Raw genomic sequence first — 15,259 nt, forward strand, 5'->3', positions numbered from 1 at the left:
TCTGTTCAATGATATGATTTTCCACTTACACGTGGATACGTACCTACCTACGGAAGATTGTCCAATATCCGCTATGAAATTCGTGAAACTGAAAAACTGTAATAGCGATTTAACAAGATACATCGATTTTTCAACCACGTCATCGCTCTTCCGCGCGTCGTCCTCGTTTTTTCGGGAACACACCTTTTCCCATGCTTCTCTACCGTTGATAGATAGATGCAGCCAGGTCCGCCTCTCGATACGAATTTGCGAGTAAAGACAAATCGATGTTGGTCCCATGTGACTCATGGCTTTATAATAAATATACGCCGTGACAGCCGTCGATAGCCACCCTTGTGTTATTGTATACCCTTTCTAATACAGTCACGCCCGAGGACTTGCTTTTTTCCAGAACTCTATAAAACCAACGACAGAGAACTCAGTTCCATTACTCTTAATCGAGCACGAGGGACAGGCGAACCAAACATGTGATGAATCCTGAATATTGATCTAGAGTTTTATAAAATTGTTTTATTAAATTATATAAACAGTTTCTACTGTACGAATTCGGATCTCACAAGTCTCAGATATGATATTCCCGATGCACTATCTCAATCACGAATATTTTTCCTCTATTTTCTCCCCAAATACTCGCATCCAATCGAAAGACACCTTCACATCGCGGACTCAATAGCGACAGCACTGTCTAAGTAGACTCGAAATACAGCTAACTACCCCTATCGCTTCGCTATGAAGCAACGCCCTGGTCTTTGAAGCTCCATTCTCGTGTAATACCTTTAAGAATTTAGATTTTTTTTAGAGAAAGCTGTAACACAGGGTGAAAAGTCTTTTTGGTATTGGTATTTATACATATTTTAAGACGACGAAAATAATTTTTTTATTGTCCTTTCTCCGATGCGATCTTGAATAAATAGCAATAACTCTGACGGCGATAGAAGAACGGTGTACGTACAAACAAAATAACTAATTGACGGATTTAAAAAATTCTTTTAGGATTCTTTGCATAAATGAACTCGCTATTGTATTTGGTGTAAAAATGGGTTAGATACTTTCCCAGCCTCCACAGTGGTGTTCCCCCTTAAAATATGTATAAATTAATACCAAAGAGACTTTTTACCTTATCTGTTACAGTTGTCTTTCAAAAAATCCTACATTCCGTAAGGAGTACACGAGAATGTACCCTTAAAGCAATAACCTTTATCTCCCGCCCCTGTCTTTCGCCTCCCCCTATAAACCTCACCGTAGCTCGGCATACCAATGCACACACGCGCGTTCCCAAAGCCGTGTTACTGTTTGGCCATCGTTTCTATAATACTCGTAATCGATTTCGCCCGTATAGACAGCACAGATCTGTGCTGGAGCACAGACGAACTACCTACATTTTAGAACATGTACCTCTGCTTTGACGTATTCGAGAGGAACAACAGAGGCGGTTTTACTCTAAACACCCAAGCAATAAACCGTAAAGTAAATTCGCAGCGTTGAATAGATTGGACGCTCCGTATAGGTAAGCCGAGTAATTCCGCGCCACGACGTACATGCATACGTATCCCGATGAAAAGCCAGAAGCTGTTCCGCGATTGCGTACAGCATCAGTCACGGCCGAGATTGCTCCATTAATCGTTCCCTAGCCGGCCGTGATATTATCGTTTCATGATGAGACCGCGTCCTAAACAAACGCCTCGGCCCAAGCAAAACGGCCCGGCCCTGCACCCTCCCCCTGCAGAGGGGCGATGAACGCGGCCACTTGGATAACGGGCGAAACTGGAGAACAGGCGGAAAGAAGAGGGAATATAGTTCGTAGTCGAATTCCAACAATGAAAGCTTTCTTTAAGAGGGCGGCACGGGGTGAACTGGGGCACGGCTCGAGGGCGACCAATAGAATTCAGTTACCCAAGTTCAGGCACGGCTGAAAATTTGAAAGCGAAGAGCACAAAGGCGCCTTCGAAAATACGGCCACCGTGGGCTGCGCTGGTAAACGCGAGTGCCATTGTTTCCTTCCATCCCCTCCTCGAGCTGTTTCGAATTTTTCGAATTTTCGCAAAAGTTACGGCGAGCGACGTGCCCCTGATGGAAATTGCGCTCAATGGAAAAATCGAGACGGGGATATCATCGTGGACGTTGTTGTGGATTATATTCCATTCGACAGGACTGGCTGCTAATAATTTTTATAGCTAAGTCGAACGGTTTCGTATTGATTCCGTCTGTGGACTTGTGGGGATGAAGATTAGGGTGTAGCTTAAAAGTTAAAGAAAAAATTAATATTTCTTTATAGGGCTTACCACCCTGATTTGTTTGTTTGGATACACAGACATTGTGTATAATTTTTGGACAATATATTCTTATGTTTAGGGGTAGCTTAAGTGGGTCAAAGATCAGAGAAACTATGAAAATTCAGTTTCAAAAGACATTTACATTTATATTTGAGAATTTGTTAAATTCATTGTTCAGAGAGGCTCAGACATCAGACAGTATCTGTTTCCTGGTGTCAGGGTACAATCTACTAATTGTTTTCTGTAATTATACGTCAGATGGGGCACAATGATACGTTCTCTCAGTTTCTATTTTTTTAAGTGAATGCTGCAAATTTCACCATGATTGAGCTGCCCCCAAATATAGGGTAAAGGCAGGTAATATGGAACACCTGATTTCAAAAGCTTGTCAAAAGTAGGGGAATGGTTTTTTTTCTTAATAAAACTGACATGAAGGGATGAAGGAACTAATGCATAATCATATTTACATGGTTAAATGTAAAAAAATCCTATTGTTTCGCAATTATAAAAAAAAAGGAAAAGAGTGGAAATCGACCGTTCGATAAAATGGTAGGTACTTAATGTGGAACACCTAGAAAATTTGTAAAGAAAACTGAAAAATCTTTATTTTTTTACTAGAAATGAAGATTTATTAAGTAGAAGATACAAATATACATCACTTTTGGAATTTGTTTCTGCTTTCTTCTCATCATCATTATCAACTTCATCTATGTTACTCGATATGTTCCATATTACGTGCACACATGTTCCGATAAGAAATTAAGAATTACACTAAGAAGAAAGTAATTGCTTGGTAAACTATTGTTGAATAATCAAGAACACACATATTTAATGATAAATTATACCAGAATAATACTTTGTAACTTACCCTCACTACAATATTTAACTGTTTGACAATTTTCAGAAACTTTTACACACCACTAAAAATATAAACGTTTCTCTTTCAATGATGGATGCTCGACTGGTGCTGAATTGTCAGTATCGTCGTCTATTGTGTCTAGGGATCCAATATACACGATTACCTGAAGAGTTCGTTATTTCTTTATCGAAATATTACGAAGTTCCATATTACGTGCTGTTCCATATTACCTGGCATTACCCTAGATAAATTGTGCTCATATTCTGTTCGATTTTATTTCTCACAAAAAGGAACAAATTGAGATGGTACGATCATATTTTCATAGTTGAAAAATAAGCTCCACCCTAATGAAGATGGCTGAATATTTGTAAATAGAAAATTGAATTTCATGTATTATTTAGTGAATCTGTTCCTCGATTCCATTTAGGTTGCCATTATTCCATCCAGGGTGAAGTTTACTGTGATCTGAAAGGTCTTTCATTCCAGATGCACATAAATTACGCGTTAAACATGGAATCTTAATTCTTTGGTATTTTTCAGTTATACAGTTTTCCATATTTTTCGCATGAACAGCTTTCTCATCGATTCCACCACTTGGAAATTCAGCTGAAATATTAAAGCCCCGTTTAATATAACCGGTACACAGTTACACAAACCCGCGAAAGCGGGAGAAGATCTGCGCTTCGATACCTGTTTATGGAAAACAAATAACGCCAGTGCTGCATTGCACTCGCACTGGATTATTTCGAGCTCGGCCTGCTTCGGATGATTGGGAGTTATTTATATTTTCGCGAATTAGTCAGGCATTGATTAAGCAACAACGATGTTTTCGAATAGTTTGGGTTTCGAAATGTTTTCCAATGCGAGCAACATCCTCGACGGCCTGTTGTATAAATTCGGTGATCCGGACGCGACCGAATCCGAAAAGCATGAATACATGGTGCGTCATCCAACCAGCCCGTGGAATTTCCACCAGAACTTTGAACGTATGAATATCGATGCACACTTGTGTATGAAAATCAAACGTACGAGTGGTGCTAGACACGGGGATAAAGGATGAAACAGGGTATTAACTTCAGTGGTGCAATATAATCGCTGAGCTTACAGTTTTTTTTTTTATTCGGAGAATAAAGGGACGTTTTTATCTACATATACTGCTTCTTTTCAACATTCCGTCAAGAGTATCCATTCAAATTTCCTTTGTTAGGGGAGACCGGGGCTGGTAGGCCAGTTTTTCAGTGTTTGATTTTTAATAAATTATGTGGACCTGTTCTCATTAAACCGGTTAGTATATTCGATAAGGCATACTTAACACAACCTAGACAACACCTAATTACCTAATTCGTGTTTAACTTGCATGAGCTATGTACATGTCACTCACATCCATCAAGCCTAACTTATTTAGCGTAGGTATAATTAATTAATTTACTGATGCAGTCCTAAACTGCTTAACCTACGCCTCAGACCAGGGATTCCTGGTTAATTTAATTCAGGGATAACGTATTCAACACGTAACTCAGGCTTAATCAATTAACTTATTTATTCAGTCCCAAGAGAACTATGATACTTTGGCTTACTTCACTTGAATATAATACTATTGGGATTAATTCTGTTTAACGTATTTGAGAAAAAAATTTATCTCGCGCGATGCAATTCAAGAGATTTAATCTGGTAACGTGAGTCAGATCTAATGCAGCTTCTGATACACTTTCTAATAAGCTTGCTTCGTCACACTTACTAATTTGAGAAGCTGCTGAATTCACAAAGATAATATACGAAAGACTTACTTCGGTAATATTTCGTAATTATGAGTTAATGGGACAGAGATAAATGATAATGCAAGGCGGCAAAGTTTGCTAATTACCGACACATAGACGAAAGTGATTAAGAAGAAAGTTTTTCCATTGGGGAGTTATAATCTTGTTCTTATTGATTCGAATGTAACTCCGCGAAATAGGAATTGCTCTTTAAATCTCCTTAAACCGTTTCCGGGAAGAGGAATTTCGTCGCTTCGTCGTTTATATTAAATCTTCAACACTCTAGTACACATACATTCCATTTTTATTTAACTCTAGCCCAGAGAACGATCAAAATTCATATTTCAATTGTACGAAACGCAACACCTGAAAGCACCCCCAAGTCACTATCACCTTTAAAGGAACTTTTGTTTGAAAACATATTTTAAAAGCAATTGTATGATAATGAAACACATTGCTTATATTTATATGCGGGAAATGCTGAGTGCATCTGAAAATAAAACGAGATCTATACTATTATATAAAGAGAGAGCCGATTTTTATGTTCGCGCGAAACTCAAGACCTATTGAACCGATCTTCCTCAAATTTTTACACGTTATTCCTGGATACTCTAGGACGGACATAGGCAAGTCTCAAAAACGCGTTATTAACATGGAACGAAGAAGCGTCTGGTATATGTTGCGCTGGAGGAAAAGTAAATCTCCCAAAAGAGAGAATCTTTTCCGAAATATTAAGCAGAAATTAACATTTTTTTTTTCAAAATACTTAATTTCCTTCAAAGATATTAATTCTAATAAACATGAAGCAGTCACGCTAATATCTCCGGCGAAGCCGACACGGGGAACGCTAGTAATTGATAATTGATTAGATGAATATAAAAGCACTGGTGTCATTTTCTAGCTAAGCGGACACGGCTATTTAAATGAATAAAACAATTTTAAGTTTAAACAAGGGACAGTGACGTTCGTTTTACGAGGGAGGGAAGATTTGGTATCTCTTTATAAAGTTTCGCAACGAAGACTGCGCTTTATTTAGTTAAATTCGTTTAAAACGAAGGCGCGAGCCGTGGCAGTTATTATGCTTTAAATCAACTCGGATACTTCAGCTTCTGAAGGCGCAGAGTTAATGAGTCTTGTATTTCGCTTATTTTTGACGTTGCGTTTCGAAACGTGAAATTTAATTTCTGCTATGACTGACAGCTCTGAGTGAACGTAGAATTTTTACTCCGCAGAACTTCGAAAATGGAACGTGGTTACTGCGGCTTTTATAAAACTATGTGACTTATTCACCTGACACCTTTTACAGGCGTAATTGACAGCAACTCGTGTTCTAGATTACTTTACTAAAGAACCGTAATGGTAATGTCTATGTTCATTGCTGTATTGTAGTGATCATTGGAATTCGATCTGTTCTAAATTAAAAATGGAAATTTAAAGATATCACAAGGAAATAATTCGTAACGATTGGAAATCAGTATAATTCCTATGAATAGGGGTGAGATTGTGCCATAACACTTTTAACAAGAACCCTTAGCTTTTTAGGAGTGCGATTTTAAATATCAAGTGTACAATTATCAATTCATAGTCGACAGTAGATAGTTTTGTTATACCTGCACTACTATCACTAACTTCTTCATTACACACAACCACAGACCTGCCGATCGGTTATTTTAATCAACTACAGGGCTCATTGATTAATATCCGACATAGATTCTTTGCTTTTGTCATGGAAGAGGTATTAGAACGAAATGGTTGCAAGAAGGCACTCGGAGATCTTCATCCTTCATCAAAAATATCGACCTGCCTCATTAGGGGCTCTTTAGCGAAATAAAGATTCATTTAAATCATCCGCGGAATTTCAGCTGGAAATCTTCTGCTGAGGTAGAAAGGGGGGAACGACAAAGATGGCGGAACCATCGAAAGCATCCTTTTATCTGGCAGAGCACCTAATTTACCGTTATGATTCATCGTGGCTTGGTCTTTAACGTCCCTGTTCCTTTGTGCCTTTTTCAGGACGGCAATCGAGGAATCTGGAAATATTGGGGCAGATATCGGGCCACCATCACGAGACGCAGTATGCATCGATGGCGGAGAGTTACAAGAACAGTGAGTTGTTGCTTGTTATCTACGTTACTACTCATAAACGAGATCGATGGCGCTCGAGTACGCAGCAGAAATTCAATCTGACTGGAGCTTACTCGTGCCACAATATTATTTCAATAGTGCAATTCGACAGAAATCTTTCTGAATATTACCAATGTCTGAAACGAATGGTTTCATCCTTGTGTCATCGTCGTGCATTTAGTATTGTCAATTAGTTTTTGAGACTAAAGAATTTCGAGGATTACATATGTGTGGGATCAGAAACCCTCACCACCGTAAAAGAAGGACACGGAATGACTAAGACCGGGGAGTCGGCGGTAGCCGAGGTGGCTAAGGCGGCTGACTAGCGCGCAACGAAACTGAAGATCGCGGGTTCGAGTCCCGTTTCCGATGCTCCCGTTTTTTCCGTGACCCTGCATATGGATTTGTTTAAACTTTAGTTTGTGACTATTTGTGTATAATACTTCAAACTTTGAGCAGTAATCTATCGTGAAATTCTTTAGGTATTAAGGCTGGGATTATTTGTCGAATTTTTCGGTATTCGAATACTTCAGTTGCTCAGTTATTTGACGATTATAATTCGAATATCCAAGTATCCAAATACTATTCGAATACTGATGTGTGCAAAGGTTACTGTTCCAAATTTATCAATAATGTTCGAATATTCGAATACTCCTAATTATTCGAATTATTCGAAGAAACTAGTCGCATTCGAAATTATTCGAATATTTACAACTGTTTTGGAAAACCCAAACCAATCAGAAGCGGACACCTAAAAACCTCTCCTGGTAAGTTCCAACGGTGCTATAATCACACCGTTACTAGCTCCAATAAAAAAAACACAACCCACATTGCCCACAACATCTGCACCCCTAAGAAAATAAAATTCTCAGTAGTAAACACTTGGACACCGACATTCCTAGAAAGTAGAAAACTATCTAACTCCCCAGTCAACAAACAAAACCTGGGTCTTTAAACTCTAAACCGTCACTATACATAGGTACCTAAACAGACCACAATCAATGCCAAGATGCCCATGTAATTACGTCCGCTGTAAGCAAAATAAGAGAGACCCCTGCCGCGGAGAGTGAGAAACTAATATCCCCGCTCGTAACGAGGAGGGCGAGTGATCATTCAGCGCTGGCCATAATCCAGCTTGAAATCAGTAGCGGGACTCGCGAAATCTCAGGGGATTAGCGTGATAGAGAACCCTCTCCACCTCTCTTCCCGTTTTTGCTGCTCTCGATGCTGAAAATCACACGGTCGCGGTGTGGTGAACGTCTGTCAGAACGGCCGGCATTATTGCTGTTGCTGTTGCTGTTTCCGTTAAAAGCCGAAATAAACTAGGAAACGACCATGTTTTCGCATTGCGTTAACGACTGTACCAGTGTACAGCCGGGCGCAGTGAAATGGACCGTTTCGCGTACAATTCTGCACACCGGCACCATTTTAAAGTGACTGCCCTCGCGCTTCGCTCTCGTCCGCCTCGATCCCGTCCTTCCGCGCGGGCAGGTTATCATCCCTTCGGAAAAAAGCCGCCCCTACCGTTTCGTCCGCGGATAACTATATTTAATTGATTCGCGAAGGGATATAATCCTCGCGAAAATTGCATCGGACGCTGAATTTTTACGACCCCGATATCGAGTAACCATTTATTGATATTGCCGGATGCAGTTTGTCCGTTGCGGAAGATTTCAATAGCAGATGCTGATAAATGAAAATTACCCGTCGTTACTGGTATTATTGAATCCGATCGACGGGGAGTTTTTCGTGACAGTTGGCGAATTGTCGTGGATATTTTGGCGAGCTTTTGGGTGACTTGGAGGTATTAGCCTCTGGGATTATGAGATTGGGGTTTAGAATTTATTGGGAAGGTGGTTAATACTCTTTTGAACGATGGGTTGGTAATTGAATAAAGGGGAATTGGATTGTTCGGTTTCAGATTAAAGATTTCAGGGTGAAATATGATATGAGAATGTCAGTTTTAATAATGTTATTTGTCTAGACTGCGTCCACTGGGCAAGAATAGTTTATTCCAATTTGAATATCTCGAAATAATTAATTCAACAGTATGCTATAGCGACACGAACGAGAAATTAATTTTCAAATGAACCGAGTATTTAGCAATTTGTTTAATTAACATGAAATCACACGATCGAAGTTGATGTTTGTTTATTCATTACGGCGACGGGGGCTGGGAATACCTGTTGCTTATAATTGAACAAGTTTTTGTGAAACCATATCATGAATTTATACGTAAATGTCGAGTCTGCTACAAAATTCGATAGAATTTCAGTTCCTAATCAGCGAAAATTTACTCTAACATCACTGAATTCTTTATAAATATAAAATAGCAATGTTAACAAAGGTAATTTAGTTTTCAGGAATTTCTAAAAAAGAACCAAAATTCAAAATAGAAATATCGATAGTACCAAACATTTTGAAGACATTAATTTTCGAATTCATACATTGATGACACTTTTCAGAATTTACACGTGACCTTAACTTCCACTAATTCTAAGTTTGGTACAGTAATTTTATTAAACACTTCAATATTGTAATCCTGTTACAAAATTTTTGGAATCTTCACTCAGCTCTTCAAGTACTACTTGCAACAATATTTTCATCAAGAACATCGTTGTACTAATTCTAAGTTTGACAACTCACAAGGGAAGATCGCGAACCCGAAAATTCAAAAAATTCTGAAACTTTGTGAATATGCAGGGTATTTCCTCCTGATTACAACGCAATTTTTTATTGCTGCCCAAATTCACTCGAAGAGGGTGAAATTAACCCCTGAATATTCGGGTATTTTCCGATTTTGTGTTATAACTCGCGAACAGTAAGACATAGAAAAAAGGTTCAAGACAAAAGTTACTGCTTTTAATTTAATCTATCATTTGGTAAAAAAATTATTTTACAGTTCACGAGTTATAACAGAAAATCGGAAAACAACCGGATTTTCAGGGGTCAATTACACCCCCTTAGAGTGAATTTGGGCAGCAAACAAAAATTCCGTTGTAATCAGGAGAAAATTCCCTACATATTCACAAAATTTCAGAATTTTGTGAATTTCCGAGTTCCGGATATTTCCTTGTCAGACACATATTCTCCAGCAAACCAAGTTGACTGTGAGTGGAAAATCACTAGCACCTAGTCATCCTAATCATTTTGTAGTTAATGTAGGTATGGCCGGCACAGGCACGGTGCTACAATTTTTAAACTACTGAACCAGAAACGAGAACCGATTGGGGACAGTGTTGCGTAAAATCGGGATCAGTTTGTCGCTTGTGGAAGTTAAATTCGGTAAAATCAATCGTTCGACAGCGGCTCCATCGACATTTCCGCCGGATTTATTTAAAATGTCTGTTCGATGCTTTTTGGTCGCGGACTGTTTATCGAACCACTGAGCTGTACCACCGTATCGAAATTCCGAGCGTATCGCGCTGCAACCGATCGAATATGAAAGGCAACGTTCATCTCAATATCCCGTCGTAAACATTTTCCTGGCGTTCGCTGATCAATGATCGTAGAAAAATCAGAGGAGACGCGGCCGAACTGCTGCCGAGGCAATCGTTTCTTGCTGCTGAACGAAAATACATCATCCGTGACATAGAAATCGGATGGAATTCCATCGCTGTCGCCCGTTTTCTTCAATCTCAACGTTTCCATCCCTCTTGTCTGGCTCCCACAATTAGCTGAATGCCCTTTTGTCCCACGAGACCTGAGACACAATAAACGAGCAGCCCCAATGCGTGACGATTCTTCGGTAGATCGATACCGTTACCGTTCCTTCTTTTCCTCCGGCTCATCTTCGATTATCTATATACGCGCATATTGTCCTGCGGGATTGCTAGGGATTGTAATACCGGTAAATTGCGAAAAATACCCCTAAAAGTTATACCGCTATTTAGCCAGTTTTTACCAGTAATTCGATAAATTACATGTAGCAGTAAGTATAGCGCATATATGGGTTCATTAATTCTCTCGATATCTACTAGCTTATCAATGAAAGAAAGACTTCAGTCCCTAAAAAAGACGAAAACTGAAGTATCCCATGAAGGACCAACTCTGATCTAAATGAAAGCTAAATATCTAAATGAAAGCTAATACCTTAAAAAATACCGGTAAACCGGTAGTGATCGGAAATTTTACCGAGGTTACCTGTAATTGAAAAAGTCGTTAAATTTATAATCCCTAGGTGAAACGAACGTTTGACTTTAGTTCATGGAAGTGGTAGATAGCGCGTCATTGGGGTGGTTCGCTTATCTTCGAAGGAACACTTTGTTTACCTACCTCACCCCCCTTTCTTCAAAGAATTACAGTACTGCGAACGTAAATAGCTGCTACCTTGGAATTTGTTACAAGGTAGCATACTTATAGAGAATTCAAGATTCTATCAATCCTGGACTAATCAGAAATTAATATTCCTTTGAATAGTCAAGCTTCCACCACTCACAGTCAATCAGCTAAATTGCAATCACCTTCCAATCATACATTCTGCAAATGCATTTCCCAAAATAAACTACTGCTTGACCACCTCCCCGATTTGAATAAACGAGACAATTACGTCACGTGAAATAATAAATAACAGCAGAAGTCCTTTCAGCTGACACCTGAATCCAGAAGCATGTAGCCACCTTTCCCTGGAAAACTTAATAATTCCTCCTCTCTCCCCGCGTTTCGCCAGCGTGCCCCCTTTCACGTCCCTCCTGTCCCACGATTTTCTCCCAACATCAAATATCATTTAAACTGATTCGCGGTGTCTCGAGGCCGTCAGTAATCGTTACGAATTGGAAGGCGGCGCAGCAGCTCGAAAGCAGCAGCCACGTCAATCATACGTTTCCTCCAAGACAGACTCATCCTCCTTCAATTCTTCCATCCTTTCCCAGGAGGAGTTCGTACCACTTACTCGTCTCCTCGCCACGCTCCATTATTCGTCACGCATTTCCTCCTACCAGCTACCCCCTACCCCCTCAGAAACGGAGCATCTCGTGCCGGTTCTTTCTACCTCCGCGGCCCACCCCCCCCCCCCCCCGCCAGCCACCAGCGACTAATCAACGGCATTGCTGCACGAGAAATCCTACGATATGACCAATTCCGCTCGGGGGAGCGTATAGGGGTTCATATATTCCGCGTTAAGCCGACATTTTCTACCCTCCCGCTCTTCTGATAATGGGCTCGGGCTTGATTCCGGAGTGAATTCCGCGGATGGCGCTGCCCCGCTACCAGTTACTCGTGATTTCGAATCCCTTACGATTGCCGGCCACTGGTTTAATGATTTTATCATGGGCCCGCGTTACCGTAAAATCAGATTCCCCACGATCCGCCGTCGCGGGTAATTGAAACAGTCCAGGTCTACGGAATCTTGAATTTCCCGCGCGGCGTGGGGAAAGGGGCCCCTGGTCGAACAAAATTCGATTCCTCCGGGAGATAATTTAAGTTTAGCTGGCACAATTAGGGGAGAAAACGAATGGCCCAAGCGGCGATAAAGTGGAAAGAGTTTCAGCCACGTTGCGTGATATGTTAGTTTAAGTGGATAGAAATTAGAATGGTAAGCTTCCGATTCTTATTCGCTGTCTTGTCTGTTCCGTTCGGGTTTAATATTATTAATATAGTGGTTACGGTGGATGCCCCTGTGGGGTTGTTTCTATTAGATTATAAGCTGTATAATAGAGTTGTTCTTATTAGTAATAGGTAGGGTTAGGACTAGGTTTAAGTTGGTGACATTTTCTAATAATATAGAGAGAAAAGAGAGAGAGGGGAAAGTGGGGCAGCGGCTTCGCTGGCTCTCTCGTGTGTGGAGCAGGGTGGCCCTTATTTCCAACCTACGATTTCTTTTGCTCTCACCCCCTAATATGGTTCCATTTCATAAAAAAATACTCCTTGAAAAGGATTATTGCAATCGGATAAGAAGAAAGGGTGTCAACCACGCCTTAAACTCTTTTTTTTATCAAATGGCACCGTTCTAGGAGGTGAGAGCAAAAAAATACAACAAAAAAATCGACACGCATAAAGAAGGGCCACCCTAGTGTGGAGCGTGTGCAAGAATTAAATATTTATTTATTAGTTATTCTAAACATTAAATACACAATATGTGTTTTATAATAAACTGTGTCACTTTATTAAGGGGCAGCATACACCTAGGGGGTGAAAAAGTAGGATGGATTCGAAGAATTTTCTTGTCTGTGAAGAAATGTACTTATCAAAGAAACATTATATACATTAGAAAGTTCATACTTTTGTCTACAAAATGTGAAATTTTCATTGAAAAAATCGGAGAAGAAGCTGCGTGGTAGCTGCTTTCGTACAACGGTTCTTTTTCAGAAAAGGCGTCTGCGGTGACCATCATATCCTCGCTGTTTTCCATCTGAAACAAATAAGGAAAAATTATTCTTAAAGTGGACGAAAAAAACTAGGACTTGTCGTAGTCGATTTTGGTTGTTTCAATTTTTCGCAAAAGGGCGGGTATTTGAAGGCGGACTTTACGACTTTTCACATTTTCAGACTCTCACTCTTTATCACTGGAAGTCACAATCTCTCTATAGTCTGAATTTGGAGAAGGAGAATGTGCTCCCGTAAAGTTAAGGGGCTGCCTGGCGCGAGCAGTGTTATATAAAAATATACATTGTAAGTCGTGTTTTGTAAAACAAAAAAATGGAGCGTCACGACAGTGAATTGAAATTTGATTTTGTTGAAGTTCTTTAGTAAACATTTAAAAGCTACAAGTCAGTAAACAGTTCTACAACTGTTCTACAACAGTTAGTAGCACGTATTTATTACTATTATTGCTCGCAACTGTTACAATTCGTTCATTTGAGAAGGAAAGTGTGTTTCTTTAATTGAAACAATATAAAACGAAGAAATTTCTTTCACCGCTGTTAAAAGTGAGGACGTTTCACGCGAATGTAAAGAAACTGCATGTAAAGTGGCAAAACTAAGAGGATTGCACAGCTTCGGTGCCCGAGATTGCTCGTGTTTCTCCCGTGTCCTGTGTTGCTTAAATTGCGCGCGCAGGAAGTGGGATTCCCAAGCCACAGTTGCCTTGAACCCTAGGTCGCAGAATGTTACAGTAGTTTTTGTATTCCCTTTGAATAAACAATTTCCATTTTTCGACATTCTACCATAATTTTTAGAGAATTAAGGTGACGAAACGATACAAAGTTTTTATACAACAGTACACTATAGACACTCAGTTTTGATTTCCCATAATTTATTAAAATTAAATCCTCCTAAAACCTCCTAAATAAATTTCAATGCCATTTAACATTTATTTTCTGCTCTGTTCTCCACATTGTATACCTTAAAATATTAATACCTATTCAATTAATAATTATTATGTCCTCTAAGAATAAACCACGTGCATTTATTTGTGTCGAGTTACACTTACACAGTTCAAATTGTTACAATAAATAGTAAAATGCAAATTATAAGCTAGAAACCCATAAAGGTGCATGTCCTAAATCGAGGCTGATGAAATTACCGTTCCCCACTGGTATTATGCAAGAAATCACGCGTGCTTTTTTTTATAATAAACGCGAGTTCCGCCATTCGAAAACTGTTTAAACGGTCTCGCGATATAGAGGCAGAGGTCACATTTAAATTGCAAAAACGAAGTTCGATTGCGAAGCATATTTCATTTGAAGCATCGATCGGGCGCGTAACCTAGATTCGAAACTGAAGAGAGCGAAACTTGCTGGCGATATAATTTCCGAAAAAAATAAATTTTAATTAGTCCTCGTCTGTGTCTGACTTCAATTGCGGTTTTAATTGATAGCCAGAGAACAGACGAATAGCGTAAAGTCTGTTCGGCCCGTTCCCATTCGAATTGCAAAAATTGCCTCGGTTCTTTATACACGCTACCTTCGTCAAAAACTTTTCAAAATTTAATACATCATCAACTACGGACGATGGCACCGTGTATATACCGCATTCGTAACGCGCGAGCACCGTTTTAAACACTATTCCCTTCGTGACGACAAAAAATGTCGCATCGATGAGGCTGCCGTCACAAAAGATCAGATATACAATCTGAAAGCTTTCGCGGGAGTGTGCATCAGTTCGAGAACACTCGGAGCAAAAAGGCTAACAGCAGATAGCTAAAAACATTTTGTCCACGATCATCGATCCTGCGCGGGGCACGGTTTTTAAAGCAATAAGAGCGAAAACTTTCGCCCGGCAGCGTGACTCTCGAAAAATTCTAATTAACCCCTGTCAACATCACGAACTGATTATACGCAGAGCTGTTAATTAATAGCCGTTACCGT

At 39.7% G+C, this 15,259-nt stretch overlaps 1 protein-coding gene across 4 annotated transcripts in view; it reads left to right on the top strand.

Moving 5' to 3' along the window:
* The window catches only part of LOC143376530 (neurotrimin), a 266,194-nt gene that overhangs the window by 196,755 nt on the left and 54,180 nt on the right, over nucleotides 1-15,259 (top strand). For 3 of the 4 annotated variants that reach the window (XM_076827003.1, XM_076827002.1, XM_076827005.1), the window contains exon 2: nucleotides 6,903-6,995. The exons of the other annotated variant lie outside the window; for it this stretch is intronic. In XM_076827003.1, the coding sequence (XP_076683118.1) occupies nucleotides 6,903-6,995 (93 nt within the window). The remainder of the gene's footprint in view (nucleotides 1-6,902; nucleotides 6,996-15,259) is intronic. 4 annotated transcript variants of the gene reach the window in all.

Source organism: Andrena cerasifolii, chromosome 14 (genome assembly GCF_050908995.1).
Source record: "Andrena cerasifolii isolate SP2316 chromosome 14, iyAndCera1_principal, whole genome shotgun sequence".
In the NCBI taxonomy this organism is placed as follows: domain Eukaryota; kingdom Metazoa; phylum Arthropoda; class Insecta; order Hymenoptera; family Andrenidae; genus Andrena; species Andrena cerasifolii.